At 57.3% G+C, this 25,164-nt stretch overlaps 13 protein-coding genes across 13 annotated transcripts; 6 read left to right on the top strand and 7 right to left on the bottom strand.

The window, feature by feature from the left end:
* Positions 1–139: 139 nt before the first annotated feature.
* F5144DRAFT_22165 (CTLH/CRA C-terminal to lish motif domain-containing protein) lies at positions 140–3,711 on the bottom strand. The gene is made up of 6 exons (XM_066783143.1): positions 2,416–3,711; positions 2,116–2,342; positions 1,829–1,968; positions 1,372–1,464; positions 606–1,320; positions 140–546 (listed from the first exon to the last, which is right to left on the bottom strand). The coding sequence occupies exons 1-6, from the start codon at positions 3,357–3,359 to the stop codon at positions 395–397; spliced, it is 2,271 nt and encodes a 756-aa protein (XP_066648079.1). The 5' UTR covers positions 3,360–3,711; the 3' UTR covers positions 140–394.
* F5144DRAFT_22265 (uncharacterized protein) lies at positions 3,633–4,609 on the top strand. The gene is made up of 2 exons (XM_066783149.1): positions 3,633–4,272; positions 4,331–4,609. Exons 1-2 carry the CDS (start codon positions 3,905–3,907, stop codon positions 4,431–4,433), a joined length of 471 nt encoding a protein of 156 aa, XP_066648078.1. The 5' UTR covers positions 3,633–3,904; the 3' UTR covers positions 4,434–4,609.
* Positions 4,587–6,261, bottom strand: F5144DRAFT_501236 (INO80 complex, subunit Ies4). Its single transcript, XM_066786389.1, has 2 exons — positions 5,357–6,261; positions 4,587–5,300 (listed from the first exon to the last, which is right to left on the bottom strand). The coding sequence occupies exons 1-2, from the start codon at positions 5,761–5,763 to the stop codon at positions 4,910–4,912; spliced, it is 798 nt and encodes a 265-aa protein (XP_066648077.1). The 5' UTR covers positions 5,764–6,261; the 3' UTR covers positions 4,587–4,909.
* Positions 6,262–8,225: 1,964 nt separating this feature from the next.
* F5144DRAFT_597308 (uncharacterized protein) lies at positions 8,226–8,726 on the top strand (the record flags this gene model as incomplete). Its single annotated transcript, XM_066790863.1, has 2 exons — positions 8,226–8,642; positions 8,712–8,726. 2 exons carry the CDS (start codon positions 8,226–8,228, stop codon positions 8,724–8,726), a joined length of 432 nt encoding a protein of 143 aa, XP_066648076.1.
* Positions 8,727–8,754: 28 nt separating this feature from the next.
* On the bottom strand, positions 8,755–9,762 carry F5144DRAFT_479506 (uncharacterized protein; the record flags this gene model as incomplete). Its single annotated transcript, XM_066785168.1, has 2 exons — positions 8,755–9,430; positions 9,560–9,762. The coding sequence occupies 2 exons, from the start codon at positions 9,760–9,762 to the stop codon at positions 8,755–8,757; spliced, it is 879 nt and encodes a 292-aa protein (XP_066648075.1).
* Positions 9,763–10,018: 256 nt separating this feature from the next.
* Positions 10,019–11,357, top strand: F5144DRAFT_588427 (glycoside hydrolase superfamily; the record flags this gene model as incomplete). The annotated part of the gene is made up of 4 exons (XM_066789926.1): positions 10,019–10,372; positions 10,422–10,701; positions 10,766–11,000; positions 11,084–11,357. 4 exons carry the CDS (start codon positions 10,019–10,021, stop codon positions 11,355–11,357), a joined length of 1,143 nt encoding a protein of 380 aa, XP_066648074.1.
* Positions 11,358–11,593: 236 nt separating this feature from the next.
* On the bottom strand, positions 11,594–12,738 carry F5144DRAFT_22130 (Mss4-like protein). Its single transcript, XM_066783139.1, has 3 exons — positions 12,284–12,738; positions 11,975–12,183; positions 11,594–11,904 (listed from the first exon to the last, which is right to left on the bottom strand). The coding sequence occupies exons 1-3, from the start codon at positions 12,402–12,404 to the stop codon at positions 11,824–11,826; spliced, it is 411 nt and encodes a 136-aa protein (XP_066648073.1). The 5' UTR covers positions 12,405–12,738; the 3' UTR covers positions 11,594–11,823.
* Positions 12,739–13,565: 827 nt separating this feature from the next.
* Positions 13,566–15,734, bottom strand: F5144DRAFT_616854 (uncharacterized protein; the record flags this gene model as incomplete). The annotated part of the gene is made up of 5 exons (XM_066791861.1): positions 15,030–15,734; positions 13,936–14,975; positions 13,809–13,904; positions 13,731–13,735; positions 13,566–13,591 (listed from the first exon to the last, which is right to left on the bottom strand). Exons 1-5 carry the CDS (start codon positions 15,558–15,560, stop codon positions 13,566–13,568), a joined length of 1,698 nt encoding a protein of 565 aa, XP_066648072.1. The 5' UTR covers positions 15,561–15,734.
* A 561-nt stretch (positions 15,735–16,295) lies between these two features.
* Positions 16,296–16,850, top strand: F5144DRAFT_588424 (multi protein bridging factor 1-domain-containing protein; the record flags this gene model as incomplete). Its single annotated transcript, XM_066789925.1, has 2 exons — positions 16,296–16,457; positions 16,530–16,850. The coding sequence occupies 2 exons, from the start codon at positions 16,296–16,298 to the stop codon at positions 16,848–16,850; spliced, it is 483 nt and encodes a 160-aa protein (XP_066648071.1).
* A 366-nt stretch (positions 16,851–17,216) lies between these two features.
* Positions 17,217–19,131, bottom strand: F5144DRAFT_554173 (uncharacterized protein). Its single transcript, XM_066787835.1, has one exon. It carries the CDS (start codon positions 18,945–18,947, stop codon positions 17,469–17,471), a length of 1,479 nt encoding a protein of 492 aa, XP_066648070.1. The 5' UTR covers positions 18,948–19,131; the 3' UTR covers positions 17,217–17,468.
* A 540-nt stretch (positions 19,132–19,671) lies between these two features.
* F5144DRAFT_616851 (Alpha/Beta hydrolase protein) lies at positions 19,672–21,062 on the top strand. The gene is made up of 3 exons (XM_066791860.1): positions 19,672–20,040; positions 20,102–20,807; positions 20,859–21,062. The coding sequence occupies exons 1-3, from the start codon at positions 19,822–19,824 to the stop codon at positions 20,951–20,953; spliced, it is 1,020 nt and encodes a 339-aa protein (XP_066648069.1). The 5' UTR covers positions 19,672–19,821; the 3' UTR covers positions 20,954–21,062.
* Positions 21,043–22,175, bottom strand: F5144DRAFT_597301 (uncharacterized protein; the record flags this gene model as incomplete). The annotated part of the gene is made up of 2 exons (XM_066790862.1): positions 21,043–22,082; positions 22,151–22,175. The coding sequence occupies 2 exons, from the start codon at positions 22,173–22,175 to the stop codon at positions 21,043–21,045; spliced, it is 1,065 nt and encodes a 354-aa protein (XP_066648068.1).
* A 2,036-nt stretch (positions 22,176–24,211) lies between these two features.
* On the top strand, positions 24,212–24,713 carry F5144DRAFT_597300 (uncharacterized protein; the record flags this gene model as incomplete). The annotated part of the gene is made up of 2 exons (XM_066790861.1): positions 24,212–24,450; positions 24,512–24,713. The coding sequence occupies 2 exons, from the start codon at positions 24,212–24,214 to the stop codon at positions 24,711–24,713; spliced, it is 441 nt and encodes a 146-aa protein (XP_066648067.1).
* Positions 24,714–25,164: the final 451 nt, after the last annotated feature.

Below are 25,164 nucleotides of genomic sequence, written 5' to 3'. Positions count from 1 at the left end.
CAAACTCAAAGCCAGCCGGCCAAAACCCCCCATAGTCCCTTCCCTTCCCTTCCCTAACATACCTTAACCACCACCACCCCTCCCAGCCAGAAAAAACACCACAGACCCAATCAAACTCTCCGAACAGAAAAAGAGGGCCAGACCCCAGGCCAGACCAAGCCAACCGTAGCCGCCCCGACGCCGCATCATGAGTGTAAGTATATACGTACGGAGAGAGGGTGAAAAACGAAAGAAAGCAACCCCATACCGCCAGTGACTGCAACTGCCCAACCCTCTCGCATTCCGCAAACCAGCAGGGATAGCACCACCAATACGGGCGCCGCCACCGAGAAGAACCAGAGCGGACCATCTAGCACGGCTTATCACCGCCGACCCATGCGCCTCTCGAGCAGTCCTAGCGCAGTCTCGACGGGGGTATATCCTTGACCACGTTATCGACTGTGACAAACGCGCCGTCGCCGCCGTCCTTCCTCAGGCTTTCTAGCAGCACGCAAGTCTGGGCGTAAACATTTTCTAGCGCCGCACGCGATGATTTGCCAAGTGACACTGTAAATTGTTGTTAGCATAACAAGTAAGAACATATGCAGGAAATAGGGGGCGCTTACTCAGAATAGCGCTATTCAACTCCTCCGCCACCGCCACGCGGCCGCTCCCGTCGAGCAGATGTGCCACTTCCTTGACCTTAAGCGGGTTCGGGTACGCAAACAGCGACGAGATGTCGTCGAGCTGCTTGACTGTCTCCCGGCGGGAGTCTCCTGCAAACTCAGCCTGCAGTTCGACGCCGTACAACAGCGCCTCCTGCGACAATTTGCTGAGTCCGGCGGCTGAATCGCTGCCGCCGGCACCGTCCCCAGCTTCTGTCATGGCCATGTCCAAGTCACCGTCGCCGTTTGTGGTGGTGGCCGTGCCGTTGTGACCCGGCTCGGCCTCGAACATTTCTTCGTCGTCGTTGTCGCCGGTCGCCTGTCCCCTGCCGTTGGTGTGGCTGGCTCCCCGCTCTTCAAGCATTATGTTATGCTCGGCCTCCTTGCGGATCATCTCGATGAATTTGCGACAGCGCAGTCGGAAGTAGACCTGCTCGTTATCGCGAAGGACAGCCGGGTAGCAGGCGTCCGTGTACTTCATGGCGCGGTCGATATCGCCCTCGAGCACAGCGCGGCGGATGCGCTGCCGGTTATGGGCGTCCTCGTCGTCGCGGACGCTGATGCCCTTCACAGGTTCTTGTGGGTCCAACTGGAGAGCCATCTTTTCGGTGTGTAGTTCCTCGGCGAAGGCGCGCGCTGTCTCAACGTAGCCATCATGTTGCAGGAACTGGAGGACCTATCATGGATGTTAGTCTAATGTGGGCAAGTGAAATGAGTCGACACTTACTAGCTGCTGAATGATGTCCGTCTCCGACAAGCCGGGCACAAGCTTGGATGCATCGGCGAGGCGTATATCCTTTGCGATCATCCCTTGTTGTCTCTGTCCGTCAAGAACATAGGTTAGCAATGACCGATGAAGACTGGGCCGCATTTTTGGCCATCTCGACGATTCCATAGCTGTGCAAGCGACGACAATGAAGCAAAAAGGCGCGAAAGCCAGAGGTTGAGTGGATGTGGAGGATGGAATGCGAGGCGATGGTGTTTAGGGGTGATGAAAAAGGGTTGAAGTGCAGCTGCAACGGCAGTTATAGCAAGCACTTGCAGCTTCGGACGGAGTTTCCTAGCTCTTCGGGATTGCACCTGCGGTGCCCCCCCAGGGTTGTGCTTTCCCCGGCGCCCAAGTATGCAGAAAAGAAAAGGGGGCGACCGTTTGGCATATGGTTCAGGGGTAGAAGAAAACGTACCCTCATGTATCCGTCAATATCAAACTCAAACGGCCTCTGACCAAAGTTGGCCATGATGTGGTCCTCCTTCTTCTTGAGGCCGACGATGGGGTACAGTTTCCCTTTGAGGTCTTTGAAACCCATATCTTTAAAAGCAACAGCTGCGTTGTGTCAGCGCTGGGTTATGCGGGTTGGGAAGAAGAATAGGCGACGTGTGACGAAGTAGATGCAAAAGGGCAGTGGACTCAAGGCTACACAGTGACTACCCGAGGGGGAATGGAGCGGAGAACGTCTGGGACTCAACGTACGTAGTTCTCGACCATTCAATGTAAACAGCGCTTGATTGAGCCGAAAGTTGACTAAACAGCCGACCGTGTCGCCTACGCCGAATGTGTCGGCGTAAGGTTTCCCTACGTTTTGAGACGCGAACGAGTGGCCGTCATCGCCGTGGTAGCCCCAGGAGTCTGGCTCCCAGCCAGGCGCCCGTGATGTCGAGGTCGCTTTACTCGCGAAGCCGATGGCGATCGGTGGAGTTCTGTACCAGTCAGGCTCGGTCAGTAAACATGTCCCCTCCAAACCGAGCCAATTCCCCCGCGGTTATCACCTACTTGATTTTATCGTGCCGCCCATTCAGAACTGTGATCTCAAAGTAATACACCCCGCACGCCGGCGACATGTAGTGATCCGCCCGGATGGCGCTCGCCTCGTGGTCGCTCAACGCCCTCCCCGTATGCCTGACTTCGTACCCGTCGCCCAGAACCTCCAGCGCCGCTTCCTTATCATCCCGATTCCACTTCGACGGAAGCGGGCTAACGGTGTCGTCCTCGTCGGCCGGAGACAAGTGGTTCTCGACAATATCGTAAGCCACCCCCCTATGGGTAGTGCCAGTCGCCTTCATGCCGACCGTGGGTAGGTGTGACGAGCTCCCGTTTGTCGATAGCCGCGAGCCCAGAGATGATGGTGGTGCTGCCCCGTTGGAGCCGGTGCCCTCTCGCTCGGCAAGAATCCTCGCCCTGTGCTGCTCTTCTAGCTTCTGTAGGTAGGTCGACCCCCGCAGGTATGACGGCGAGAGGAAGCCGGGGGTGCTGAGATTGAGGTTCGTGTTGGTGGACGGAAACCGGGCGTCGTCAGGCCCTGAGGGGTCGCCGGCGAGCAGCGGGTCCTTGCTTACGTAGAGGTCGAAGGCGCGGGAGAAATATGGAAAAGTCGCCCCGAGGCGTGGTGGCCAGAAACCGCCGCCGACGGCCTCGTCTGTGTCGTCCCTCGCTGGGAGTTCCTCGCCATTGTGTGCGTATGACATGCCGGTCTCGAAGCGGGGGTCTTGTGTGGTCGAGTAGGGGTTGCTCGACTGGGCTTGTTGTTGTTCCGAGTCAGGCGAGGGGTTGAGGAGGTGGGAAAAGCCGCCCGAACGGGTGGGACGAGCGAGGGCCGAAGGGCTCCCGGAAACGACGGAAGCATAGGATGGTCGGCGGGCGTTGAGGGGTGGCAGTCGGCCGGAAGCTAGAGGGTCGATGTTTGACCCGACGTCATGTTGTTGGTAGGGGTTTGTCATGGTGAGGGGCTATGAGATGCCCAAAGAGGACAGCAGTGGAGGCGAGGTACGTGCAGAAGGACGTCACGTCGCAGCCAAGTCAGATCGGGGCGTTGTCCGGCGGGAACCCTCGGCGGGGGCTGTTCGGGTCGCCAGGCCCTCCTGTGGTTCCGAGCTTTTCCGTTAAGAGAGGGGGATCGCAGGGCTACCGAATAAGGGTATTGACGTGTTCGAGTGCTTTGAGATAAGCGTGGGTTGGGTCAGTCTTGGATAACCCCGGAGTAATCTGGCGTCCCAACTTGGTCCTCGCTCCTGCGTCGGCCGCTATGTCATCGATGCGCAAATGGGTACTAGCTCTGCCAACTCTGCGCTAAAAGAGATATGAAGGGAAAAAAGTATTAATTCAGGGTCATGTAAAACTGTACTCCGGTACCCAATCGGAGAGAAAGATAGGCTTGCCCTAAAATCCGTGAAGGCGAGATGGGCTTGATTCCTGTTGTCCCGTTTCGTTCTCGATAATCAGTTCAGTCGTGACGGGGAGTCGGAGGTCGTTCGGTCCAGTCAAAATGGAGACCTCGACTTTCGGGTTGCGGGTCTCTGCCAGCCAGTGGGGTCTTTGGTCTTTGGGGGTTCGGGGCTGGTGCAAGCCAGAGCAAGCCAAGCGGGATCATGGGGCCCCTAACGCTAAGCTGGGAACAGCCCACGGCGGTCTGTCTGCGTGGCAATCAAGGCGCCCCAAAGCTGCCCGGCAGTGGAGGAGCTGTGCTGAAGAATGGGCCCACTTTGTCCGATGTTCCAGCTCCAAGGTGGCTGACCTGCCACCTCCAATTGGAGGACAAGGCGATGGGGGGGTGGGCACGAATCGAGCAAGGGACGAAGGGACAACGCAATCTCTCTGTGCGATGGCTCAAACAGGGACGGCCCCCAATGGCTGGTGATGCTGCTTCCATAACACCCATAGTTACTGGACCAGAACACTGAATTTGAGACAGCTTGCTTCCCGCTAGCGCCGACGAAAAAGACACCGGTTCACATTCCCGTAATGCACAGCTCACTCGACCGCCGGTACCGGAAACTGTTGTGGCTTCGGCATGATCAAAGAAATTCAGGGCGAAGGGGTCATGTACTCTTTGTGCTTGATGCAACAATGAAGCAGGCAACGCCATGTAGACTTGAGAGTGGGGGTAAGCATCATTAAACAGACACTCCCTCGAGTATGCACCTGCCCGGTTCTGGCACCTGGCGGTCATTGAAAGTGTTGATAACATCTATTGTGCATGTTACTGCGAACCTGGTCCCGCTACCTGATTGATGCCCGCAAACCATGCTGATGCCTGGTGTTGTACATGGCCGAGTGATCCATGGGAACCTCTAAACTCCCTAAACGCCGTGCCTGCTGGTGCTCGTGGGAGACCACGTAACTCGCTATCCCAGTGCTGTTTTCCCATTACCCATCGTACAGCGCCCAAACTCCCATGCCAATGTACCTAGTAAACTCCTCCAAACCCGAGCAACCAACACCTAAAAGAAAACCAGGGGAAAAAAACAAAGGAGAGGAAGCGCGAGAAGAATCATGCAGCGGCAATCGGGACCGGTGCTGGTGATTTGTCGGCGGCGAAGCTCGGTGTGCCCTGCATCTCGACGTCCCCGCCATTGTTGCTCGCCTCGCTCTTAACCTGGCTGTTGTCCTCCTTGTTCTCCTTGTTGCTGCTCTCGGACGCAGCCGTAGACCCATCGGCCGACTCCTCGGGTCGGGGCTTGGGCGGTGCCGTCCAGCGCGGGATCTCCCAGACGACTCCCGTGAAGGTCTTCAATGTGAAGCCGCCCCTGTTCCACTTGCGACATGGCTTGCCAGACCGGTCCAGCGCTCGCAAGCCGGCATTGATAGCGCCTTGATTGGCCTTGGGGCCGAGCTTGTGCGCGGCAAGCGAGCCTCGGCCACCTTCGATAGTTCCGTCTTCACTAATGTCATAGTTAGCACAGGGCGATGCACGAAGGGGAGGGCAGCGAGCACTCACAGTCTCTGCTTCTTCTTCGGGCCGGGCTTCCCTCGGACTTTGGGTTCTCCATTGCCATTTGCGGCGGCGGTTGCACTTCTCTTCACTCCTTTCTTCTTGGGACCTTCGGTTGGCGGGCCCATGGCGACAGATTGAGCCGCGGGTGTACCGGCCGGAGGTGAGTTAGGGGTGGAGTCTGATGCATTCTCGGTGCCCGAGGTAGCCGCTGCAGCAGGTGACTGCTTCGCTGGCGTGTCTTCCTTGATGAAATCGGGGTCAAGTATGGCCCGCAGCTTCTGGGCCGGCACCTTGAGGGTGACGATCTGGGTCGGCTTGGGGGAGCCTGCACTGACAACGGTCGGGGCAGTCGAGTTGGCTGACTTGCGCCGGTCTTTGGCCACAGCGGCGTTCTTGCTAGAGGGAGCCATCGCTGCGAGAGAAAAATCGCGTCGAATGTGTCGATGAAGTGTGGTGTGTGGGTGGTGTTGAATGGGAAACGAGGACGACGTGGAACGAGGATGAAGGAGTGGTAGAAGGGGAAAATTTGCTTTGTCACAGTAATGATGCTTTAGCTCAGGCGTGGATGGCTCGGAAAGATGGGCGATCCACTGGCTGGGCGTGCAAGGGGCGCACACAATCAGCTTGGGGTGAGAATCTGCGGCTTCGACTTTTGGCGTCGCACTTTTATTTCGCGTCGGCGACAGCGGGTACGGGTTGGTTCGCTGAGGGCGGCGATGAATGTGGTGATGCGAACGTGGTGGGCATTCGGTTGGGTTGGGGAGGGAAGGGAAGGAGGATGATGGACGGGTTTGGAAAAGTTTGGACCCTCGCAGCCATGGTGAGGCGGCGGGCGCCCGTCCACCTGTTTTGCCTTCATGCTGCCAAAGAATCAGGTCGGGCAGTTGACTTGTGAGGAACCGAGGGGGACACTGCGCGCGGAGTCTCCAACAAGGGAGTCTCGTCTTTACTTTTCTGGGCATTACACGTATAACCCTAACCCTAAGTACATATGTACCTTCAGCCAAGCCCCCTCGGCCAATGGCGGTGCGTCCTGCCGACGGGGCCTGCAAGCGCGCCCCAAATTACCCTCGCAGATGATTTTCAACATGATGGCCCCGTCTGTTGACCAGGCTTTTCCTCGTTTGTGGAGGGCTCAATGAGCAATGTCTTTTTTGAAATGCCGAACTGAGTGAAAAGACGGAAGATGGAAGGACAGCACGGTCGCCAAGGTGCGCCCTGCACCTCTGACACCTCACCGTCTCTCCACCCTCCCAACCCCTTTTTCATTCATTGTGTATCACGGGATGAAAACCAGGACGACCTCCCGTTGTCGCCCGTCGTGGCCCGTCTCGTGATGCAGAGAGAAGGGTGAACAGGCAAACCCAAAACCCCGAATGAAAACGACCTAGCAGGCAGCAATTTGAAATTTGCAGGCGATGATGGGATAAGTAAGGTGCCATGGAAGGTACGACCCGACATACGAATACAAAATGTGGCTCCCAATCTGCATCCGTTATCCACTGCGCCTTCCTGACGTTGGGTTTTGACACATTTGCATCGGCACAGACTTGAAAGCCAAACCGTTTCGGGCAATGGATGCAATGGATGAAAGGACAAGAAAGAGCGAAGGCTGGGGTGGCAAGGTGGTAGCCTCCATTTACGGTGACGGTCGCATCCACATCACCTGCTCAAGTCTCACGCCGTGCGAAAACATCAGACCAGTCAGTAGAAACCGTAGCCAGACCATTCTCGCCCATTCTTCTTCCCTGTCCATCTACCTCAGACCCGATGCAGCCGAAGAATTCGTCACTCCATCCCAGTGCATGGATGAGACCATCCGTTGAGTTGTTAACGATATTTTTCGAGTTCCACCCCGACGACCGGAATGGGATCAACTCCGTTGGCCACTCACGCGCATATTGCGCCTCCCCAGCGTGACTGGCAGTGCAGTGCAACCCGCCAACTGGTTTGGACATGGTGGGTAATGAATGATGCTGGAGCATCTCGCCCAACACCGGACCCTTCCTTCGCGCCCGCATCCTCCCGGACCAACCGCGAAACCAATCAATTATCGGAGAGGCGGCTTCCAAGCGCCAAATTCTCATGAAGCAGATTCCCGATCTGTGTGGGCATGGGCCAGCCCAAAGTAGCCGACTTGCCGTGAGCTTCGCAATTGATCAACATCGCTCGGGTCATCGCGAACGATGCCTGTTTCAGATGCAGCCAAAACTTCTTGAAACCTCCCTGAGATCAACGCCTCACGCCGCTGCAGCCGCACATCATTCCTACCATCTCCTCTCTCCGTCTCTCCGTATCTCCACTGCCTCTACACGCCTCCGTCTCCGGAGGGCTCCAATGCAAGTACAACGAGCAATGTATCAAAGCTTTCCAGAGAGCGCATCTGATTGAATGTCTTCCCCTTGCGCGATGACCCATCAAGAAGCATTTCACGGTCCAAAAATGGCAACTCTTAACTAGAAGTCTAGATTACAAAAGCCCAAACCACCGGGATGTTGTCTCGGCTTCCAATCGTTTTAGACCACCGCCCATTCCATGGCCCGGTCATATTCCGTGGCGAGATCACACAAGAGCGCTTTCACATTCCTCGTAATAGAACGCCATGGCATTTCAAATAAAATATTGAATACATGACGAGCTGGCCCGTTTGTCAACGCGCGCCCTTGGTCGCGAGGAGTCCCATCGCAATAGTAGGCATGGAGATTCCGGCTTCCCGCCGCGGAGGGAGGAATCAACACGACGCGTGGATCGCGTCCACTGATCTGATTAGCATGATAGTGACAATTGACCATATATCTACAAGTACGATGTGTCCAAGGAACGAGAGACTTCTTGGGTCAGCAGCACTCGACACTAGACAGCCAGCAGCAAGATGAAGCATTTCGGCGGCCTAGTTCCCTTCGTCCTCTGCGGACTCTCGGCCGCAACAAGCTTTGCGGTTGTCGAGGAGCCATCGACACCTATCATCAGGAGAGATGCACCTCTTTTCGCCGGAGCTGGATACGCGAGTCCTGATGAGGTACCTTCTCGCCGGGGCCTACACCAGGACGAGAAACACCAAACTGATGTGGCAAACCTCGAGCTCACACCAGCCCATCTCGCAGAGTTGCTCTCTCAACTGCGGCTTGTCTATGGCCAAATCTCGGCCTTCGCAGCAACCCAGGACACCGGGCTTCTCAACAACCTCTTACGACTACTGGGCGGCGTCGTCCCTCCCCTCTCCGACGTTCTAGAGACGCTCCGCAGCATCTTGATCGGTGACAGTGTGACGATCCTAGAACAACTCGCTGTCGCTCAAGCAATAGGTTGGTTGGAGTGTCCCGGCGGTCTCGTTGCGTTCTTACTGACATGATTCCAGGCGTGCGTGTTGTGACTACGACCTACACCAAGACCGTGACAGTTCATGACGGTGGAGCGGCTGCCACGTTGGCTGTGGATATCCAGCTCTCGCAATGTCTTGCACAGTTGACTGGCGGGCCTGCGAGCGCCAGCGCCTCTGCTGTCGCCGGTGGCCCCGGGGTGGCGATTCCGGTGCCTGTTCCCTCACTTTCGGTACCCAGCGCTTCGGTCGGCCTTCCCGGGCTTTCAGTCAGCGCGTCGCTATCCCTAGGACTCCCTTCGCTACCAGTTCCGTCTGCGGCGCTACCATCGGTAACACCCCCAGCAGTAGGCGTCCCTGGGGCCTCGAACGGAGCGCCGGTGTCGTTGCCTGGAGTCTCGATCGGCTTAGGTTTACCCTCCGTGTCGTTGCCAGGGGCTTCACTACCTGCGGTAACTGGCCCTGCTGCGTCGGTTGGTATTCCTGGCCTTTCCGTTGGAGTGTCTGTGTCTTTGCCTGGTGCCTCCATCCGGGGACCGTCGGGCCCCTCCGAGGTGTCCGCAAGCCCAGAACTGCCTTCGGTCTCCTTGCCACCAGTTTCGCTCCCTGAGGCCTCTGTACCCGGAGCTTCTCTGCCCTCGGTCCCAGCGTTGGTCTCTAGCAGCCTCGTGCCCGCCAACTCGCTTCTGCCGGTTTCGAGCCCCGCGATTCCGGTATCCTCAGCGGCGCTGCCTTCGATTTCTGTTCCAGGTGTCTCCCTTCCCTCCGTTTCTCTCCCCCCAGTATTGGCTCCTAGCAGCTCCGTGCCCGCCAACTCGCTTCCGCCGGCCTCGAGCCCGGCAATCCCGGCGCCCTCGGCGGCGCTGTCTTCGATTTCCGTTCCAAACGTCTCCCCGCCCGAGGTATCTCTTCCGCCAGTCGACCTACCATCGCAGCCGGATCCCGGGGTTGTGCCACCCTCCATCTCTGTGGACTTGCCTTTTGAATCAAGTGCGCCAGTTGCGCCTGTTTCGGCATCTGCTGTCTCGGCCTCCGCAACCGCCTTGCCATCAAAGTCGACCTCCGAAGTGCTATTGCCCAGTTTGCCCATTCCAGGGGGTGTTCTACCCCCCTTTTTGATATCGGTCCCGGGAGCTTCTTCAAGTAGCCAGTCAACGCCTCCATTGCCTCAAATATCACTACCAGTTGTCCAACCCGTTCCGGTTAGCCAACCACAGGTGGCCACCCCGAAGCCGAGTTCGACTGCTTCCACTTCTATTTCTGCGCCGTCTAGCCTCTCCATGAGCCTTCCCAACCTCGTGGGTCCCGAAGCCTCTGCGGCTGTGCCCAGCATCCTTTCTCAGGGAATGCCCTCGCGGTCTGGCGGCCTTCCTGATTTCTCAACGAGCGTCGTGCCCTCACTCGCGTCGGCCGTCGCTGGTGAAACGGACGACGCGTGTGTAGCGAGCGTAGAGCCTACAGAGAATGTGGCTACGCCAACACCAAACCCAACGGTGGGTGTCATAGGAGCTCCAACACCTGTTGCGTCGGGCTTCGACCCGCAGTCGTCTGGCAATGTTGCAGTCACTTTCGGCCTACCCGGAGCAGAAGTCGAGGGCGCGCTCTTGGAAATATGCTCCGACCCCAACGTAGATATCGTGATCCTAGGCTTCTTGTCCGAGGTAACGTACGGCGCGAGTATCTACCCTCGGTTGCAGCTGGTACGTTCCCATGCCCCCATACGCGCAATATACTAATAAGTATGATCAGAATCCATGCATGACGAACACGCAAACCTCTCAGATGAAGAAACTTGCACCCGGTTTGTTCTACTACCCCACTATTGAGGCAGATATCACCGAGTGCCAAACCAAGTACGGCAAGAAGATCTTCCTCAGCATTGGCGGAGAAGGCAACACTCTCCCTCTAGCGTCGGACGAAGACGCGATCACGTTCGCCGACCACGTCTGGGAACTCTTCGGGCCCCCGGGCCACATTGACCCTTCGCTCCGCCCATTCGGCTCAGCGGTGTTGGACGGGTATGATCTGAGTATGTAACCCCCCCAACTTCCATGCTCCCCTAATAGCATACGCCTAACCAGCCAAACAAACAGACAAACAAGACGAATGCGCTGCCAACTTCGACACCTTCGCGGCCACGCTGCGCTCCCACTTCGGCGCCGACACAGCCAGAGACTACTTCCTGTCCGCCACACCCGGCTGCTCCTACCCCGACATCTCAGTCCACCCAGGCTACCTGGCCCAAAGCAACTTTGTCTGGCCACGCTTCTACAACAACTCCCGGTGCGAGATCGGCAGCAATGGCTTCCTCGGTGCCGTCAAGGGATGGTGCGTCCCTCTCCCTTCTCCCCATCCCCTTACATCCACGCGCACCCCCAAATAACTACCTAACTAACCAACCCCTCACACAGGTCCGCCGCCCTAGCCGACAACGCCCCCCCCTCGCGCGACAGCACCCCGGGCAAAACACACCTGTACATTGGCCTCCCCGCGCGGCAGGACGTGGTCCCGCCGCTGGCAGGGCTGCTGGCGCAGGCTGGCGAGGCTGTGCAGCAACAGCAGGTAGGTGGGCTGGGGGGTGTTATGGTGACTGTTTTGGGTGGGGATAAGGGTGGGGGTGAGGATGGGGATGGTTTGAGCGGGTTGTTGGGGGCGGTTAAGGGGGTTTTGGGGGGGCTTGTTTAGGCGGGTGGTTTTGGGTTCATCTTGGTTTTTGTTTTTGAGGTGGGAGTTCCTGTGCTGCTGGGATATATATGTGTTTCTTTAACGCAATGGTCTAGTTGACACTATCAACTGAATTCACATGCTTCCTGTTTACATTCATGTTTTTGTTGGGTCGCAGGTTGCTAGTTTCTAGATCCGACCTGCAAAAGATTGTCGACGAGGGTCGGGTGGTTAGCCTCATGCTTCTATTTCCTTGAGCATGAACTGTACGAGTTGCCCCGGCCAGCCCTGTTGATTGCAAAAGCTTGTTTCATTCGTTTATTCTTCTCGCATGATGACTTGCTTCCCAATGCATAACCTCGCATGTACACATACGTGACCTATAATCGCCCCTCCCAAGACAGACATCTTCATGTCTGTGGCCAGCTCTTTCGGCCCACCACTCACGCATAGACTGCGCTCCCAATCTATAACCGGCCGACCTTATTTACTCGGGCATGTGGGTGAAAGGCTTCTCCAGGTGCTCCTGGCAGAAAGGCAGCTTGCCGGCGGTCCAGATCTCGGTATCCTATTACCCCATTCCTCGTTAGCCAAGCCGCATTCGCATCGAGCTGGTAGGGCGAAGAAGAGAAACATACCGGCTTCAGGGTCTTCTTGATCTCCGAGTCGAGGGTGCCGCCCTTGAGGGCGATGATGGGGGGCGCGGCGTCGGGGTCGTGGGCGATGGGCGAGCCGCACTCCTCGCAGAACCAGCGCCAGACGGACTGGCCCGAGCTGCCCTTGCCTTCCCACTTCTTTACCGGGCCGTTCACGGTGAGCTTGTCCTTGAGGACGACGCATACGAGGGCTGTTGTGGCGCAGGGCAGGATAGCGTTAGCTGGCTGTGGGATGATGTTGGAGAGGGAAGGGAAAGGGTGGGGATAAGGTCTAGAGCAGGGAGGACTCACAATAGGTCGAGCCGGATTGGCGTTGGCAGTCATCGCAGTGGTCGTAGCCGGTGATGATAGGGGCATCCATGTCGACCGTGTAGGTGACGGCCTTGCAGAGGCAGTGTCCAGAAAGAGGCATGTTGGCTGTTGTTTAGTTGTGGTAGATGGGAGACTCGGTTGAATTCGATGGTATGTATTAGGCAAAGTTGGGGAGATGGTTACGCGACTCGTTATGTGGAAGCAAGAAGGACGGGGTGGGATAGGGACGTCAGAGATGTTTAAATACCCGGGACCAAGCTCATGAGGATCTTCCCGGGAAGGGATGGATGGTCTAGCCTGGTGGCTGCCGGGTAGGCAGGTGCTCGGAGCAGCATCTCCACGGGGATAGGTATGAGAGACCTTTCATCCCACTCCCTTGTACGCCTCCCCCGAGGAACTCCGTGCACCGCGAGATGCCCTGGTCCGGTTTGTAGTAAGCGCTGTTACCGGTGGAACCAATGGGTGGGTTGGTGAGGTTCGAAGGGTGGATGACAGGTTGATTTCAGACGTCATCTTTCGTCCCTTCGCTCCCACCCGCAGCAAGAGCACGTCTCATGACGATGGCGGGGCACGGGGGGTGGATGCCATTGGGATGCAGTTACAGCACAGCTTGTCCGTTTCGAGGGGGGGCAATCAATTCGTTGTGTTCTTCTGGGTTCGATTGCAGCAACAGTCCGGTAGCTGTCGGCCTTCGGAAGATCAAACCAAGGATTGGCAGCCTATAGAATGCTAGAAATAGAGCTGCAAGGGCTGCAGGAGCTTCACAGAGCTGCACAGAGCTTCGGGCTTGGGAACGCCTGCAGTGTGTGCGATGTGATCAGCCCCGCCGCGGGGCAGCTTATTTGTCACAACCCCACAGGCCTGCCCCTCCTTCCCCGGTCCGACTCGCTCAACGGGTGTCGCTTCCTGTCGAGTATTTGGAATTCCCCTGATGCGACCATGCCTGGTTCATTAGGCTGGCATGTGCAGTTCGGCGGGCGATTGCTGCAGACCCAATCTTAGCTTCCCCAACATGGAAGTCGGGAGGATTCCGCGGGGCCGAGACACGAAACTCCGATAATCTCCCTGATCCAACAACGAACCCATGGATACTCCGAGTTTCCGCCGCCGAGCCTTTTTCTCACCCCAAACCCGAGTGTTTGGTTTCAATATTTGGAATAAAATCAGATATGTACAGGGGGTGTCTTATTTTTGTGGCACAGAGTTACGGACTGCCCATAATGGTGATCATATGGTTGGTTCATCTACCAACAAAATAGATTCATGTGTCTGGAGAAAATAGGGACACTACATAAGGTAGGTAGGTAGGTAGGTAACCACATGATACCCCACGGCAACTGATACACAGACCCCGTCACCGCAGCCTTTTTATAACCCATGCGAAGGGCCATACGATAACCCGAATGGACAACAGCACATAACCCACCTTTGCTATGAACCAAACGAGTCCCAGCAAAGCCCTGCTCCAAAACGGGAGCATCTCCGCCAAAATCGACCTCCACACATGGTCCCAATAGCGATCCTGCTCCTGCTGACTCTCACACTCCAGGACATACGTATCCAGATCTGACAAGCTATACCCCTTCCCACCACGCAGATTCTGTAGCGCCCTGAAAGAGAAGTCGTCCCACGAAGCAATCGCCTTTCCCGGCTCTCCCGTTCCGTCCAGACCCAACACGTCACAAAGCCCCAGCGGCGCCGTGTTCTCCTCGGCCGGAACCAACCGCGCGAGCAAATCCGCCCGCGACACCCACAGTGTGCCGCCCGCACAACCCTCTCTTACCAACGCATTGAGCGAGCCCGTATAACGCGCCGCGAAGCGCGCATAAAACGCCGGCGTCAACACCGTCAACACCAACTCATCCACCCGCTCCCCGGCCTCCCCGGCCGCCACCGCCTCCGGGGAGCGAAACACGCACGTCTCCTCCCCCCCACCACCATCACCCCAAACCCCCGCCGCCGTATACCTCACCACCAACCGTCCCACCCTCTCCCCCCCCTCCACCTCCACCCGCCTCGCCAAATACCGCCGAAACACCCCCTCCAGCTGCCGCTCCGCGCGCGTCGCCGGCCGGCTAAGCGTGCCCTTGCGCGGCTCCGGCCGCGCATACACGGGCAGCTTGTGCCGGAGGTAGAGCACGGCGGCTTGTGTGAGGATGCGCGGGAAGGTCAGCAGGCCGACGTACCACCAGGAGAGGAGGAAGTGGCGCTTTTCGGAAGGGGTCATGGCGGAGGGGTGGAGGGGGGCGGTGGTGGAGGTGAGGGTGGTGGTGAGTTTGGGGTGGGATTGCGAGGAGAGGAGCGTGATGGTTGTGCTGAGGGGCGTGGTGGTGGTGGTGGATGGGTGAAGGGGGTCGGATGCGGTCAGGGTGTAGGAGCCCTTGCACGAGTTGAAGGGGGAGACGTGGAAGTCTTTGGGCCATTCTTGCTTGAAGGTGGGTGGGTGCGTGTTGTGGTGTGGAGAGCGCTTGCTCTTGTCTGTTGGACTGTGATCGGCCGTCAAGAAGTACATGCGCCGTTCGCTGAATGTGTTGTTGAACTCTATGATTATCGCTGCCAGACGCTTGTCGGCATCGTACAGGTACCAGAAGCACACTGGGTTGAACTGGTAGCCTAGAAAGCGCGGAGCGGTGATCAAATACGCATGAGGGTAGGTTGACGGATTGACGCCCTAGTGATGTTAGCATTGGCGATATTTGTTTGTTTAGTAGGCCCTAGGGTTTACCTGAGTTTGGAGGTACTCATCCAACTTCCCACGCAGGCCCAATTCGGACTTGCCGCGTTCCAAATGGTCGCCGGCATCAACGGTAAACCAACCTGCCCATGGCGTAATAGAAAAGAATCCCGGTTTGCCCTTGGCTTTGACCGAGACCATACCCCCTGCGTTGCCCTCGAACCCCACGGGGATGCCCACTAGGAGGTACGGGTAAGAGAAGGAGTGTTTCTTGGGAAAGAACCGCGAGTGAATAGTAGAACACGAAAACAGGAGGACCTTGCCAAACCCATTCCAGCGCGGCACCTCGGCATTTGCCTTCCTCATCCGCAGCAACTGAAGGAGGAGGAAGGCGAAAATCGGGATGCCGAGGGCCTTCATGAGGGTCTCCCAGGGAGGCACAAAACCGGGAAAATCAGCAAACAAACGTTTCCGGACGGTCAGGCAGAGGGCCGCCAGGGACGCATTGTTTAGATCCGAGAAAGCGGTACGAGAGAAGGCCATGATGATGGCCCCCCAGGGGGTTGCCGAGACAGCGGCCATGGTTGATGATTATGGGGGAGGGGATTTCCATGGGAATTGGGGAATTGGGGGATCTGGGGAATTGGAAAATTGGAATTCAACGAGAATAAAGACATTACGAATCAATTCCGATTCATCATAATCGGTTATTGATTCATAGCACATGATGGCTGTTCCAAGTCCCGTCTGATAAAGTGAATGTTCTGTTCCGAGTCTGTTTGCTCCACATCCAGGTACCATGTTAGTTGTCCAGAAAACACACTCAGCGGGCCGTGTGTTTTCTGTACGGACTTTCGTCCCTTGAATCCTGCACTGCCGGCCTGGCTCATCCCTGCGTAATCCTGGTTCCCGACCTGGAAATCCCCACAGCCCCAATGTGGCGCGCTTCACACCTTCGCCGCTCGAGTCACTGCCAGTTCGATAGCCGCCCATCAGCTTCCGCCAACGAAGAACCCACCCGCTTAAATCCCCGCCCAGGCCGTCTCACCGTAGAAGCACACTGTACTTGAACAACAACGCCTCCAAGGGGAACAACTCAGCCATCGGCCTGGCCGTTCAGTTTTTTTTCTTGCCATCGCTTGCAGTATATAAAGAACGAACGCAAGCAAACGCACTTGCCCATTTCTTTATCGTTTCAATACCCAACCAACCCGAACCAGCCGACAACCCCCCACCCTCCCAACCTATCTGTCCTCGTTCAACAGCCCCCCCCAAAACCCAAACCCACCACCACAACACACATACAATACCGTCAAGATGTCTGCGTGGGACACTGAGACCGTCAAGATCGGCAAGAACGTCAGCCGCGGCGGTGGCGCCGCCCGCGAGACGGTCGTGCGCGGTCAGTCGGCTCTCAACGCAGCGCGGCGGACGGGCGCCGCCATCACCACGGAGAAGAAGTTTGCCACAGGCAATGCGGTACGTAGCAGCAGCAGCAGCACCTCCTCCTCCTCCTACCGAGGCAGCGGCAAAAAGACTAACAACCAACAGTCGGGCGGCGTCGAAGGACAACGGCTGACCATGGTGGACCGGTCGGACGACATCGTCAAGCCCAAGACGGTCGGGGCGGAGGTGGGCAAGGCGATCCAGAAGGCGCGGGCCGAGTTCGAGCAGGCCAACGGCAACAAGGGCCTGACGCAGAAGGAGCTGGCCACCAAGTGCAACACGACGCCGACCATCGTCGCCGGCTTCGAGCGCGGCGACGCCACGCCCGACCAGAAGGTGCTCGCCGCCATGGAGCGCGTGCTCAACGTCAAGCTGCGCGGCTCCGACATCGGCAAGCCCAAGTTTGAGCGCAAGGCTAAGAAATAAATTTGGGGCTTTCTTTTTTTCTTATTCGGTGTTCTCTTTTTTCTCTCTTGCATGCAATACCTGGGACTCTCTTCTTTCTTTCCTTGCGATGACTGGGTTGGATGGGTGATAGGGTTCTCGGGTCGGGTTTCGTGAGGCTGAGGGATAAAATTGACGAGCGCTTTATGCGCCGCCAATTTGGTCCCCGGCCTCGCGGGAAAACACAGCTGCTGCTGCTGTATGATGGATGACGGTCGGGCAGCACGAGAAGTGTTTTTGCGTGATTGGGATGAATTTAGCGAGGACTGGGCCATTTGCTTCACGATGGCGGCGTTGCACAGCACGGCGGAGAGCAGATAGACACGTCTTGCGAGGTAAAATAAACCTTTTGTCTTCGTATAACTATGTTGCCCTTATCATGGGTGATCCTGAGCCCCGCGTGAAAACCAAACAGAAAGCCAATGCTAGCTATGCTTCAACACCCATTCCCACCATGACCCCCAACCATCATGAACGCCAATAAAACCAGACACAGTCCGCCAGCCAAACGACCCAGCCTAGACCAATCCATTATCCATCACCTCAATAATCCATACAGAACACCATCCAAATACCCACCGCCCATTAATTTATATAACCCTACCCCAACAGAACCTTCACTCGCTCCTCCACCTCCGCCTTCGTCGGCTGCAACCCCATCATGCAAATCACATTCTCCCTCCCCCCAATCTTGACCACGCGCAACCACTGCGGCGCCACCTCCGCCGCCAGCAACCGCACGCAAACCATACCATCCTCCTGGGAGACAGGCGTGCGCATCGAGTCCTTGAGGCGGCCCATGAGCGCCGCCATGGTGAAGGACACGCGCACCTGGCCCGACCCCGCGGCCACCGTCGCCTTGCACAGCATGCCGACGACGGCCGCCACGTCCGCCGCGCGCTGCAGGGCGCTGCGCCACTGCACCTCGGCCGCGCTGAGCTCCGTGCTGGGCGATTGCGCGGCGAGCGTCTCCTTGAGGCGAATGCGGTCGAGGAGGGAGAGTTTGGGGGATTGTCCTCCCGCCGCTAAGGCGTTGGTTTGGGAAAGGAGGGCCGCTTTGGCAGCTTGGTCTTTTTGCTTTTGCTCGGTGATGCTCTGCTTGAAAGCGTCCAGCGTTGTTTGGGTCTTGGGGGCGAGAATGCTCAGCGCGCACGGCTTGAGCGCGGCCTTGGGGAGGGTGCCGATGAAGATGGTGGCGGGGATGTTGTCGCGGCGGCTCAGCCAGAGGGTGCGCAGGTTGGCTTCGAAGTCCATCTTGAGCTTGAGCTGGTGCAGGGGGTTGCGTTCGGCGCCGGGGTAGAACTCAATGCAGATCTTGTCGCGCCCATAGTCGGTGAGGAAATAGGGGGCTCTCGGTGCTGCGCTGTCGCTCTTGACTGGTGTCCAGGAGAGCACGCCGACGCACCGCTGAATGTCCACGAGGCTGACATGTCGCTTGCCCCAAGCGCGCGTCACATCCGTATAGAGGGTGTTCAGGTCGATGGGCGACGCCGATGTGCTGTCTGGCTGCAAGCTGAGCGTCTTGAGGAAGGCCGCGTGCAAATCCAGGAGGTCGAGGAGCTCCCTAGGCAGGTCGAAGTCATTTCTGGGAGCGCGACGGTGAACTGTTGTCTTGCTCCGCTTGACGACCGGTGATGATTGTATGTTGAGACGCTCGAGTAGTTCCTCGGCCTGGCTGGTTTCATCTGATTCGCGTTGACGCTTGCGGTTTGATGAAGGTGCTGCGCGACTCGGTGTGCTCGGGGCGGCTTCGGGCTCAGAGAACCTCACGCTCTTGCGCTTCTTTGAGATGGGAGTGGCAGGCGCGATGGGTGATTCCGAAATTCTTGATTCGGACTCGAACACCCGCCGGGCTTTCTTCGATGTAGACTCGACATCGTCATGGTCCTTCCTCTTTCTTGATGTGAGGACAATCTCGATATTGGCGCTCCGCGTTGTGAAGGGCGCAGTAGTGCGTGCTTCTTTCCCAGACTCTTGTTGCTTCGAGACCTTAGTGAATTTGGTAGCAGTTGCCGTCGAGGTGGTCGAGGCCAGCTTGCCGCGCGGAGTGCGCGTCTTGCGGGTGAGTACACCAGGCATCGTGCTTGCTCTTTTTACAGAATTGTTGGTATATTGGAAGGTACAATTGTCCAATTGGTGGTTTCCAGGATGCAGTTGGAGTGCAAGATGTGGAAAGTACAAGTCTCAAAGTTGTGGAAGGTGGAAATGAGTACTGAAAGGGGAAGCCAGGGAGCAGATGCTTTAGTTCAATTTGGGCCAGACGCGCTACGCGTAAAGTGGGCGCGACGCGACTGGGAGGAGCCGCGCTAGGTTCAGAACAAGATGCCGGTTTTCGCGGCCCCCTGCTTCACAACCCCCACCACAACAAATCTTATGCGCAATGACGCGCCGGGAGCTGAAGCTTCTGAAACATGAAGCAACGGTGCCATGGGCCTGCAACACCATCGCGTTTGCCATTCAATGTCAAGAGGAGTTACGGGGTGGTCGAATCCAACTCCTACGTCGATGCCTCTCTAAGCCAACCTGATGGACTCAATGGGGAATAGCTTCCTAGGTATACCGCAAAAAGCAGGAGGTTGATTTAAATTGCTCGACAGTTGAATTTTCCCAAGTCACTATGTGAGCTTCTCCTTATTGACCAAGTCCTTTTTTCTCAATGCGCAAGAAGGCGCTCAGAAGCATGCAAAAAACGACAAACCGCCAAGCAACGGTTTTAAGACTTGATCAACCCTAACCCTTGTTGTTGGTGGGGTTCGGGACTCGCTGAGGGGCTGCTCTTTGATACGAGGCACAGCTTCCAGTTGGCCTTCGAGGTTCCCATGTCTGGGACCTCCTAACGTCGTCATCCTTGATCCCGTCCAACTTCACCACATTGCGCAATCCCTCTTCTTTGATCTCCGTCCCCAACGATTCAACCTACCGCGATTCCTTCCCTTTCCAAATCAATTCCACCATGACGGACACCGAGCTGGCGACCAGAGCTCCCGAGAGCGATGCGCAGGAAACCAACACACCCTCTCCCAGCGATGAGTCTCCTGCTGCTACTGCTGCTCCCGCCGCTCCCGTTCCCGCGCCTGCAACCCCGACTTTGAGCGATCACTGCACATCTAACCGCCCAACCCCCGCCGGCCAGTCTTCCACGGGAGAAATCACCAAGCTGAATGATGTCGATGTTAGTCCCCCCTTTGGTCCGCCCCACACCTCCCGGACTCAACTAACACCCTTTCGTGCAGGTCTACATCTCCAAGCCCGCCGACTACCCACACACACCCTCCAAGTTACTACTCCTCTTAACAGGCGGCACCGGCCTGCACAGCATCAACAACCAGATCCAAGCGGACCGCTTCGCGACCGAAGGGTACGTGGTCGTCATGCCGGACCTGTTCGGGGGCGACCCGGCGCCCAACAGCACCGCGGCCGCCGAGGTCGCCGCCGAGGCCTCGACGGGTTCCTTCCTCGACACCTTCAAGATCAAGGCCGTCGAGACGGCCAAGAGCTTCCTGATCGACATGTGGCTGGCGCGCCACACCGAGGAGAAGGTGATGCCGATCCTGGAGCGGGTGCTCGAGGGCGCGCGGGACGAGTTTGCTGATGCCGTCTCGCACGGCGGAGGGGTGTACGCGGTGGGGTACTGCTTTGGGGCCAGGTATATCTTGTTGCTGGCTGCGGAACGGGCCGGGAAGGGCCAGGGACAGGGGCAAAAGGGGGATGAGGAGGCGAACCAGCCGGCGACCGTCCCGCCGCAGATCAAGGCGGGCGCGTTGGCGCATGCGACGCTGGTGTCGAAGACTGACTTTGTCGGGTTAAAGGCGCCGCTAAGTGTGGTTTGTGTGGAGAACGACCCGATGTTTCCGGACGAGGTGAGGATTGCGGGAGAGGAGTACATGAGTGAGAATGGAGTCGAACACGAGGTGCAGGTTTACCCGGGTGTGCCGCATGGTGAGTGCATATCAATGTTTCGTGTGGGAGGACTCTGCTAACGAGAAACAGGCTTCGCCGTTGTGGGAGATTATGAGGACGCCAACATCAAGTCCGCACAGGTCACTGCGTTCGATCAGATGCTGAAATGGATCAACGAGCATTAAACGAACTAGCATCATACCAGGCGTTCCGGTTGAGGGTTCCATGGGCAGGCGGGTATCATGTCTTGCTTATTGTTTCTTGTTTCTAAATGTTACGAAATGGTGCAGATGATCTTGCCCATGGTCTTGTTCTCCTCCAACAGCTGGTGCGCCTTGACAATGTCCTCCCACGGCAAGACGGTATCGATCAGCACCTTGAGCTCCCCGCTCTCGAACTTGGGCAAATACTCCTCCAGCTTGTCTCTCAACCTCCCCTGGTACTCCTCGTCCCGGCTCCGCAAGGTGCTCCCCTCGACCCGAGCCCTCTTGTAAAGCAACTTCCCAATGTTCACATTCTCAGCTACCGCACCGCCCATCAAGCCCAGCATGCAAATCCGCCCATCCCTGGCCACCACATCCAGGTTCTTCTGGAAGTAATCCCCCCCAACAAAGTCCACCACCAAATCCACCCCCCTCCCCCCAGTCCTCTCCAACATCTCCTTCACCCAATCCCTCTCCTTATAATTCACCGCCAAATCCGCCCCCAACTCCCCCTCCACAAACCGACACTTCCCCTTTGTCCCCGCCGTGGCAAACACCTCCCTCGCGCCCGCCAACCGCGATAACTGAATCCCCGCGATCGAAACCCCGGACGCGCCCGCATGCCACAGCACACTCTTCTTCTCCCCTCCCTCCCCACTCTCACCCCCTCCCCCCTCGCGTTCCACACCCCCCAACACAAAATGCAGCGCCTGCGTCGCCGTGATCCACGTCTCCGGAATCCCCGCCGCCGCCTCCCACGACAGGTGCGCCGGCTTGCGCAGCAGCATGCGCGTCGACACGGCGATGTACTCGGCGTAGGCGCCGCCGTAGGCCAGGCCGAAGACCGCGTCGCCGGGTTGGAATTCCTCCTTCCCCACTGGGTTTGTGGTGGAGACAGGGCCGAGGGAGGCGATGGTGCCGCTGAATTCGACGCCGAGGGTGCTGGGGGCTTGCGGGAGGAGGGGGTAGTGCCCTTCGCGCTGGATCAGGTCCATGCGGTTGAGGCCGAAGGCACGGATTTTGATGAGGGCTTGGCCGGGGGCGGGGGTGGGGAGGGGGGTGGAGGGGTTGAGGAAGAGGGCGGTGGCGGGGCCGGAGCCGTTTTGGATGTCTGGTTTGGGGGGGTGAGTGAGTGTTTGTTGGTGGTGGGATGGGCTAGAGGGGGGGAACGCGACGTACCGACGGCTTTCATGACAGACGCCATTGTGTTAGTGGTGTTGTTGAGGGGTTACTGTGTATGCCGTGGAAAGGGGTGTTCTGGTTTTGGAGTAACTAAGTAAATTTCAATCTGGCCTATAAAGAGTTGAGACGGAGGACGGGTCGGGGAGATCTGGGATGGCGGGGTTCAGACGAATGCGGAGCGGTGCAAGCCGAGGGATCTGATGACGTTATCTGGCCCGGCCGGCCCACCAAAACCCGGAGCGCCCGGGGCCCGGTTTTCGGGCTCGGGACAAAAAAGGAGGGTGCACGGCAGCGTGTTATTCGGATCTCGCGGACTTTTAACGCGGCGATTCATATCTTTATTGTAAAAGCTATAGCTCTGCATTGGTTATCTTATTATACCTGGTGTTTTTATTTTATCGATAATGAAGCCATCCCCATCTGCTCCGCATGACATCAAACTTGTGGTTCACGAACCTAAGGCAGCCTCAGTAGCTTTGGCACACTGCCAACCAAGGTAGGTAGGTAGTCATAGCCATGTCAGGTAGTCCCAGTTCTAATTCTACTCGTAACTCGGGGTTACAAAGTCCATCTATAATCTGGTCGTCGTCCCTCCTATGAAGCCCGGCCGAGCTCTCCGCCTGGTCGTCGGTAAATCCGATCAGATCGCAACATCTCCCAGGCTTTGGGAATTGCCCGATCTGGGTTCGGCAAGTCAATGATCTGCTAACGATCGGCAGGCCTAGGCCCAGAAGCGAGGGATTCGGTCAAGGGGTGAACGGTCTAAGATCAAGATGGCACGCGAATCTTTACAAACTGCAAATAACCAACTCGGCACTCTGCCCAGAGAGATTACATCAAGGAGGGTTTGGGGAGAGGCCCCGAATGATTTGGGTGACCCCGGTGGCTTGCAGATATTGAGGCAATAGATTCCATGCTTGGAAGAGAGTGATTAACCGAACAGCAATGCGCTGGCACATGGGAGATGAATTGAATCGATACGAGGAATAATACTCCACCGACGCCAGCTCAGCTACACAAGAGCGTGCTCGATACCACCAGACCAGAGTCGCAATTGGTTGTGACGGGACGTAGCGACCGCTGTTTGCTGGTTGGTCTGCAAACTAATCGGCCGATGGAATGATGGGATGATTGATAGCGAACAGACGCTTGCTCGGTTGACCTCCTTTTGGGCAATTTGCCGTGCTCACGGGCCTGGAAGCCCGGTCTAGGCAATCGTGGAAATGAGCCCAGTTTGGCGCGTACCTTGCATGCGGAGCAATCCAACCGTTGGTGGCCAGGCACACGCCAGGGCCGATGCAGGTACGCGGCTAGGGTTGCAGTCTTCCTATGTATTTTTCGCTCACAAACACCGCAGAGGTCACTGGACCAGTCAGTTCCACGACCTCTACATTTCCATTGAGCCTCAAATATATCGTGTATGAGGCAATGCATTCTGTGTAGGTCTCCCATTTTTAATTGAATGGTAGATATCCTAGGTGACTCGACCGACTCAGGAGAACAGGAGATGCACCAAATGGCGGAGACACACAACGTTGTCTTCGAGATCCTCCGTGATCCCTGTCACCCCCGAGCCAGGAAATTGTCGGTCTTCTGGGCACGGCGAGCAGACCGCTCCTGTTGGCTGGCACGCTGCCATCTGGGCCCACCCTCCCCTTCTCTCATCCCTGCAGCAGCTGTGATTTGACCATTTTCGGATGGAAGCATCAGCAAAATTGGATGGCCGCGCCGGGGACAAGGGGCGGCAACCGGCGCGAGTTGACCAGGATGCCATCTCGCCGGTTGCCGTGTGCTTTGGGGGGTGGTGCTGGTCTGGTCGGTCAGGTCGCTCGCCTGCTGAGGTCTTTTAAAAACACCAGTTCCGCTCGTGCATCCTTGCATCCGTTTCCTTCCTCTCCTCACCCACCACGCTCTCTACGCAACCCGACTTTTTAGTCAATTCCATTCGTTAATCCAACGCCTAAAAGCATTCGTGCTTCAAGCCTCTACGACAACCTCCCGCAAACGGAAAATACTCGTCGAGTACATAATTTAATACCCCAAAACAAAACCGTCAAAATGAAGTTCGCTGCCGTCCTCGCCCTCGCCGCTGGCGCCATGGCCTTCAAGAACGAGACCGTCGTCTACACCACCGAGGTCGTCACCGCCGTCACCACCTACTGCCCCGGCCCCACCACCATCACCCACGGCGAGAACACCTACACCGTCACCGAGGCCACCACCCTGACCATCTCCGACTGCCCCTGCACCATCAAGGTGCCCGTGACCACCATCTCCTCGGTCGTCTGCAACAACTGGTAAGCCCCTCTCCCAACAACCACTCAACAAAAACAAAACAAAAAACTAACCCAACCCCAGCCCCCCCGCCTACCACAACAGCACTTCGGCCGCTCCCCCGGCTGTCTCCACCCCGGTCGGCACCGTCTCCCTCCCCCCCGTCCCGGTCCCCACCACCACCGCCACCTCCCCGCCCATTGAGACTGCCGGTGCCGGCCGCGCTGTTGCCCTCTCCGGCGGCGCCCTTGCGGGTGTCCTCGGCCTGGCTGCTTTCGTGCTCTAAGCTCCTTTTCTCTTTTGGAGAGGGGTTTTAGGGGGGTCTGAGAGTTGACTGTTGGTTGCTCATGATGGGGGAAGATGGGGACGCCGAGATAGGGGTTGGGTTGTTGTTGGTTGAGTGGATGGTAGTGTTGGATGGTGGATGTTGTTGGCTGGGTTCGCGGGATTCCCTCTCCGGTTTGGCGGATGGGTTCCTGTATCGATTCTCTGCTCTCAGTTAGGGTCGCTCCTGCTGAAGTGTGGATGGCTTCTTTGAATTGTGTTCCTCTTTGGCAAATACCGACACTTTTCAACCTCTTATCATCTTGTCGGGATTCGTTCTCGATGTACATCGACGGCTATTTTCTTTTGTGAAGACGCTTAATGTTTTGTTCGTAGTACTCCAACCTTGGTGATCACTTTGCCGATGTGCGTGCTGTGCTGTTGTCATCCATGCCATCGTAATCAACTCGGCT

The sequence above is a fragment of the Chaetomium tenue genome (assembly GCF_020726465.1).
Source record: "Chaetomium tenue strain MPI-SDFR-AT-0079 chromosome Unknown F5144scaffold_1, whole genome shotgun sequence".
Lineage (NCBI taxonomy): Eukaryota > Fungi > Ascomycota > Sordariomycetes > Sordariales > Chaetomiaceae > Chaetomium > Chaetomium tenue.
The sequence above is the reverse complement of the archived record's forward strand: the minus strand, read 5'-3'. Positions and strand labels throughout refer to the sequence as shown.